This window comes from Solea senegalensis, linkage group LG18 (genome assembly GCF_019176455.1).
Source record: "Solea senegalensis isolate Sse05_10M linkage group LG18, IFAPA_SoseM_1, whole genome shotgun sequence".
Classification (NCBI taxonomy): domain Eukaryota; kingdom Metazoa; phylum Chordata; class Actinopteri; order Pleuronectiformes; family Soleidae; genus Solea; species Solea senegalensis.
Window position 1 is genome coordinate 1,287,568 of NC_058041.1, and position 7,433 is coordinate 1,295,000.

General features: G+C 37.9%; 1 protein-coding gene across 2 annotated transcripts; it reads left to right on the top strand.

Annotated features, from left to right (window-relative positions):
• Window positions 1-731: 731 nt before the first annotated feature.
• Window positions 732-4,952, top strand: pts (6-pyruvoyltetrahydropterin synthase). 2 transcript variants are annotated; one of them, XM_044013305.1, is made up of 6 exons: window positions 732-985; window positions 2,112-2,191; window positions 2,283-2,302; window positions 3,191-3,247; window positions 3,902-3,972; window positions 4,068-4,952. In XM_044013305.1, exons 1-6 carry the CDS (start codon window positions 894-896, stop codon window positions 4,189-4,191), a joined length of 444 nt encoding a protein of 147 aa, XP_043869240.1. In that variant the 5' UTR covers window positions 732-893; the 3' UTR covers window positions 4,192-4,952. The 2 variants fall into 2 exon arrangements, with proteins under 2 accessions (XP_043869240.1, XP_043869239.1); XM_044013304.1 differs by having other exon boundaries at window positions 736-985; window positions 2,280-2,302.
• Window positions 4,953-7,433: the final 2,481 nt, after the last annotated feature.

The window sequence follows — 7,433 nt, forward strand, 5'->3', positions numbered from 1 at the left end:
GTTTGAACAGATATTATGTGACATCAAATTTTCTGTTAAATTAGACATTTATCTTAACGGAAAATGTATCTAATTTATCTAACACCATTACATCTTTCAAAATGAACTAACGGTGTGTTCCAGTTGTAGTCGGAAGTCGGTATTTATTTTCCGAAATACAATAAGCATCATTATTGAATAACAATGGCTGTGGCTTGAAGTACGCTTGATTTTTTTCCAAATTCTCAAAACAAACGTGGTGTCAAAAGACCCGGCTGCACTCAGAGTGCCCTCTGCTGGACGTTGCAGTAATTACTTAAGGCAGTCTGACGCGCCACTACTATAGGATGAAATTTCTTTTTACAACGAATGCTTTGCAGATTTTAGGCTTAGGCTTAAGAGTTTTACTGTATGTTGTTGTTTTATCGAACTGAATCTAAATTAGACCATCATTTATTGCTGTATTTAAGTTGAGTAATTGATATATATATGTAAATATATATGTAAAACACTGTATTTCAAACTATTACTGTACACAAACCCTCATACTTTTTATACACTGTCATCAATGCTCTTGTGGTTTTCATAAATCACATGATGCCTCAGTGTGACGTCAAAGTAAATGACCTTTATTTGTTTAAATAGGTGTGAATAATTCATTTAAGCTGTAAAACCCTCTCCTTCCCTCTGCACTGTGGGCTGTTGTTCTGGGGGGGCCAGGGGGGATTGTTGGTACGCAGGTGGGACATGCATGGGGACATGTGAGTTGTATTGACGCCCTTTATTCAGGCCAATCACGCTGTGATGTGAGTCACCAGGGGCTGGATCTTTAGCTTCAGCAGCTTGTCTTTATTATCCCCCCTCTCTGCTGCTGCTACTGCTGCTGCTACCCATCCTCTCCCCCGGTGTTGACCATGGCTGAATCCGCTAAGAGCGACTCCTCCGCGGATCGTGTCGGATACATCACCCGCGTCCAGAGCTTCAGCGCCTGTCACCGGCTCCACAGGTGGGGAAACACTGAGCGGCGTTATTAGCAGTGGAGAAGCCGTTATTCTTTGTAATACCCGGTTGAATTATTCACTTCGCTGTGTGCCGAATGAAAGCACTGCTATACACTTGTTCGGTTGACTTTGTGTTTTCCACTTTGCTGCAGCGGTTTTCGTACGAGAGTGAAAGAGAAATTAAATGTGTTGAAATTTACAACAGGGATTCGCGCTGTCGGCTCGAGAGTCGATCCGCTAACCTCTCTGCTGTCCACAGAGTGACGTAGATTCACCAACAACCTCCTCTGCTTACTAATGTATGTTTTATGCGACTTAAACACGCGTTTAAACTGACATTTTATTCATTAATCTTTACTCTTGGACGCCAGTTTTGGCTACAACTATTTCGTACGTTGTTGTGATACGTTAACGCCACCGCGTCCGCCATGTTGGACGGTAGTGGTCAATAATATTAACAATATTAAATGCTTTGTATTATTCAGTGGTTTATATTTAACTGTCAGGTAGTTGGAAACCATAGTTACACTGGGATTTAATCACTGCCAGACGATGAAGACAGGTATAAAAGATTGTAAGGGCCATTTTTTGCTAATGTTTGGAAGATTGTTAGTGCCAGTAAACTGAGTATGGAAGGTTATTAGAGCCATATTAAGCAAACGAGCAGCTAAAGTAGAAACCACACCACGTCCATGGATAGCTTTGGATGACTCTGTAATGATTGTTATGTGTGTGTTTGTGTGTACCTGCTTTAATTTGGTAAAGTAAACATAATCCGCATCTCATGTGAGGCTAATGCTATAGTGCTAACTCAGTCAGCAGTCATAAGTATTGTATTTTGTTTTTTTTAAGGAACTTTCAAATCAAGTTAAATTTAATGTTGTTGCCGAATTAAAACTAATGACCTTACACAACAAAGTTATGTACGGAAGGTTATTAGGGCCTGGCGTAAGAAAAGTATGGAAGATAATTAGAGCCAGATGTTAGGATTAATAGGTACAGGAGCAGTTTTTGTAGGGCTATACATACAAAAATGTTTAGTTGAGTGTGTATCAATGTTAGATTACATGTACTAAATCCTTTTAGGGTTATAAAGTGGCACGTTTATGTTTCCTGTTCATCTGTTTTCAGTGCTTTGCTGAGTGATGAAGAAAATAAAGAAGTCTTCGGGAAATGTAACAATCCTCACGGTCACGGACACAACTACAAAGGTTTGTTTCACGCACACGCGAGTTATGCTATACATTAAAATGTGAACTTTCAATGTTCCCCATTAATTTCTCTTGTTTCTATCCACAGTAGAGGTGATGGTGCGTAGAAAAGTGAGTATCTGTCAGAAATTGTTTTCATTTAATGTTGTTGTTTGATTTGCACTTCAAGACACATTAGCTTTGTTCAATGTTTACTTTTCTGAATCACATGTGATTCGTTGCTATGTTTTTTGGCTAAATTTAGCATAGTGAGTTTGTGCTTTTTAAAAGTAACATTGGTTTTCCTGGTTCAGCTTACGCTTGATTGCATCACTAGCCTTTGTGTCAATTTTGAATTTCCCCTCGGGGGCGGAGCTGGGGATTAAAAGAACATCTGATCTTGTTACTTCTGTGTTTATAAAGTGACTAATAAATAAAGGTTTCTTTTGCACATTATTAATCCCTGTTGAAATGAATAAATAAATCCTTACACACACACACACACACACACACACACACAAGATAATCCTTGAAAATGATCCTGTAACTTTTGCCCCATTTTTCCAGAATAATTTTCAACGTGTGGCAGTTGTTCACAGTTACCTGCATGTTAAAGTGGTGTATTAACCATTTAAAATGAAGAAAAACACTGCAGTTAAATTTGAAATTTGAAAAAAAACAGCATAAAATTTTATAATAATTTTTGTCTCCAAATTCGAACTCTCTCGTCTCTCTGGTGACAAAGACGCCTGATTTGCCGGCTTCCTGCAAATTACCCTAATAACCACACGTTTGCATTGACGTGGAAGTTCTCAGCTTTTGGAAACCGGTTCTTTTTTCCGATAGCACAAACTGTCGCATTAATACGGTAATTCAAAGGGTTTTTAGGGTTTTAAGATGTGTCAGCACATTCTAGTCCTTGAATTTGAAGGGAATAAGTCCTGGAAAAATCCTTGAATTTGATGTCAACCAAGGTGTGAGAACCCTGCACTCACCTTGACTCCCGTGTTGTGTCTCCAGATTGACCGTGTCACTGGGATGGTCATGAACCTGACGGACCTGAAGAGACACATTGAGGTGAGAACTTCTCTTTACTTGGATTTCACCCAAAAGTCTAAAACAATCATTTTAATTCAGTGTTTTCCTTTAAGTGTGGGATTTGAATTATGCATTTTCATCACTCTTGTACTCAGAGTACTGAAGTTTTCTGACAGGAAATTTGAGTTTGTGTCACTTTTATGAACCATCAACACCTCCACACCAAAGTCCGATTTTACATCACGGCTCTCCAGAGTTGCTGGTCCACTGCTGCCTTAATTTCTCAGTTCAAATATTATTTTGTGACTTTGTTTAAAATGCTTAGTTTGGATTTACCTCAGTGTCACAAACTTGCCAAACGAGGCGGCGAATGAACAGTGACGCCCTTTTCCCTTTTGAGCTAAAATCGCTGATTTTTCCAATGGACTTTGGTGCAGGGACAGGGAGTGAGACGTTTAGCTGCTTTTGTCACCATACACCATTTTATTTATTGAGTTTCCCTTAAACTGAGCATGAAACTGTCTCTCCAATCGCCAGTAGTAAAACAACGCACCAACTAAAAGCGTCCTGTCAAACACAGAATGGTTCCTACCTGAAGAATTCTCACAGATTTAATGCAAAATCAAAATACTTAAATCTGTAGTCAAACAATGGTCATTTCAAGTATTATCCTGAAATGATCCTGTCCTGCAGGACGTCATCATGACTCCACTGGATCATAAAAACCTGGATAAGGACGTCCCGTACTTTGCCACTGTCGTCAGGTAAATATCTCCTGTATCTACTTCATACAGTAGCTTCCACAGATTGTTTACAGATTGTGTTTGTTTGTTTGTTTATTTTGTTCTTTGTCCGTCAGCACCACCGAGAACTTGGCTGTTTACATCTGGGACAACATGGTGAAGGTCCTGCCGCCAGACGCCCTCTATGAAATAAAGATTCACGAGACGGACAAGAACATCGTCACTTATCGAGGAGAGTAGACGACGAATGTTTTCCTTTAAGCGGGTTTTGAAGTGTGGTTTCAGTGTCAGTACTGACACAAGGAAAGAACAAGCTGCTTTTCCAAAGACACCTTATCTCACTGTTAAACAGCCTTTTGTAATTGGAAATTGAAGTTTGTAAACCAAACCCCATATAGAAAACCGCTGGTCTTCTGTGGCCTTGTTTTGTAAATCTGTGTCACTTGGGTCAAGGATTTTACACACCAAAGTCACAAAATAACATATTTACATCTAATGATGTCTTTAAACACATTTAATGACATACAGATTATAGTTTTATTATATGTTAATCCATCAGATTATTTGTGTTTTTGTAAATAAGTTTTGTTTATGATCATGAAGCAGCATTTCAGAAATGGACAATCACTTATTTTGTTGTTTTACCAGTGGAGTATTTTATCGCAGTGTTCACTGAAAAAGTGTAAAATGGTTGACAAAACGGCAAAAATACTTAATTTAAATTAATAAAACTTTTAAAATTTGAAACTTTCTTAACATAGCTTGTTAAATTAAGCTTGAATGGAATAAAATAATCTGAATATTGAGTATTTTTCTTTGAAACAATTGTCAACCTTTTTTAATTTTCCCAGTGAAATTACACTGACTGTGGCTAAACACTGACACCTAGTGGTAGAAAAGTGCGCACCACAGTTTGTTGTATTAAACTTTGAAGGACTGTTGATTTTGAATGGAAACATTAATTTTCGTATAAAATAAAATGTACAATTATAAATCATTGATTCTGTGTTTTAGTTTTTTTGTCATGGCTCCTCCCACATTATGACTCCTCCCTCATTCCAACACATTAAAGGGCACTTCAGTAGTTTTATATTTTTATTGTATTTAAGTTCAGAAGATGTTCATGTGCGAGCTCTGGAAACACTCAATCACTCACTCCAATTCCCATGATGCAACGTGTTTATATCAGTTATTGGATGTGTGGTTAATTGTCACATCCGTACAGTTTTACACAAATACACAAAGTCTTTCTTTTATTTATTATTACTATGATGTGTGCTGCTGCCTTTCTTGGCCAGGTCACCCTTGTGAAATGGGTCTTTTATCTGGTTAAATAAAGGTTCAATATAAAAATATAAAAATATTATGTCATTTATCCTCCTCCATAGCCGTCTATAGTCTAAAATGACCACATTTTAAAGTGATAAAGATTAAGTCTCTAATTTAATCTCTGAAAGTGCTCACACTCAGATTCTCGGTATAAGATTTAGTGTTATATTGAATTTATTATTATCTGAAAAACATTCAGATTATAAAAGTATGTGATCAGTTTTAGTAGTACAGGTGTTTGGCCACTAGAGGGCAACATATTACTTCTGTATGGATACTCCACATTCACATTTAAGATGCAGGAAATATTGATAAAACCACCACGTCTACAGTTAAACTGAACAAGCATTGACAATAAATTGACAATTTTGTCACTTAATTGATTAAATATTGATAAAAATCTGATAAAATTCATAGATGTTTTTCATTTGTCATTTTATGATTTCTTCCATCTGTTTCCACACGTCCGTGTTTCCTTGCACATGATTTACGTCGACAGTTGGACATGAAGCAGGAGGAAGAAGACTTGTGGGATAACACATGCCGTCTGATTTATTACCCATGGTTCAGTGCAGTGGGTGTGGAGCTCCTCCTGCCACCGCTGCTGCTGTCTGCGGGGTTTGAAAAACTCTCAGTGACAAAAGTGTAAAGTCAGCTCATGACGGCGAGTGTAACGCGTCATGGGTACATTTCAGATATTTCTCGGGTTTACGATAACACGCCACAAATATTTCTCGCCTCATTTCACAGAATGAATTTCCTCTTTGCGGCTCATATGCGTGACTTTGACACTGTTTGAACGCCGTGACCTCACAGTGTGTGGATTAAAGCTTTAGTATGTAACATTTAAACATAAACAAAACATCGTCACATGACCTCTTTCTCTCTGTGTTTCTCTTAGTATAGCTTTAGTTTTGTTTCCGTGTCTGTGGAGACACAGAGCGTTGCGTTTTATGCTAAACTAGCAATATTAGCAATGTTTTGATGACAGAAGTTATATACTGGAGCTTTAAAGCTAGGGTCATTACAAGTGAAAGAAACTAGCAATAGCATCATTAGCATATATGGCATCGTATTTTGTCACATTCTATTGTATCATATCGTAACCTGACAAATTTTCATATTGTATCGCGATTAAAAAACATTCATATTTCGTCATATAATATCATCAATATCGTATTAAATGTCTTTAAAAATCTTTTTCATATCATATAGTATTTTGCCACATATCAAATTTTATATCATATTTTTTGAATTGCTTCATATGCTAATGTAGCATACTGAATGTTCCCTATGGTATCTTAACATATTAAATCTTTTTGTGTATCATAAAAGTCATTTCATAGTAAAACAGTGATAGAAATCAGGTGTTGTCTCTCTGATGGTTGTTTTTCTTCGCCGTTTGGATAAACTTGTTTATTCAAACACTAAACTCTCACTTTAATTCTCTGGGTTTTCTCTCTCTCTCTCTCTCTCTCTCTCTCTCTCTCCAGACGTCAAAACTGTGATGTATTAACACTTGAAGTGTGTGATCCCTTTAATACCACTGTGAACTCCGACCGCAACATGTGTGAAGTGTCACTGGATACACACACACACACACACACACTCACTCACCGTCCTGTATCTGAGGCCACAGTTGTAATCTTTATGTCAGGATTCTCCCGTCAACTCACACCTTTAATTAATCAAATTCCATAAACCTGTGTCAGACAAACAAGCCAGAGCAAGAAGTAGGAGATAACGCCACAACCTTCCTCCTCCTCCTCCCCCTCCGTCACTCTCTCTGATTCCAGATCAGAATCAGCCTCCATCTCCTCATTATCTTCTCCTGGAATTCCAGGAACGGTTACCTGATCCCACATCTGCTCAGACAGACTTGCTTCTTTTTCTTCTGGTGATACAAAACAAATTTAGTGTCTGTTCTGTAATCACGCTCCGATAGAAGGAACCTGGATTACTGCAATTAACACGTAAAAGCTGGTGATTTTCCAGCTGCTTCAGGGACAAAGTGTTTTACTCCCCACGCCTCATGATGATCCTGAATGTGTCGCCCACAGCAAGACAGATGTGTCGGATTACATCGCCCTAATTGTCTTGGCAAAATGTAAAAAGATATGAGGAGAATTTGTGCTGCTGAACGTTTTCAGGAG

Excerpts from the sequence above, each read along its gene's own strand:
- pts (XM_044013304.1), top strand. The coding sequence starts at position 894 with ATGGCTGAATCCGCTAAGAGCGACTCCTCCGCGGATCGTGTCGGATAC. Across the intron at positions 2,192-2,279 it reads TCACGGACACAACTACAAAG|TAGAGGTGATGGTGCGTAGA; the intron begins GTTTGTTTCACG and ends TTCTATCCACAG. Across the intron at positions 3,973-4,067 it reads TACTTTGCCACTGTCGTCAG|CACCACCGAGAACTTGGCTG; the intron begins GTAAATATCTCC and ends TTTGTCCGTCAG.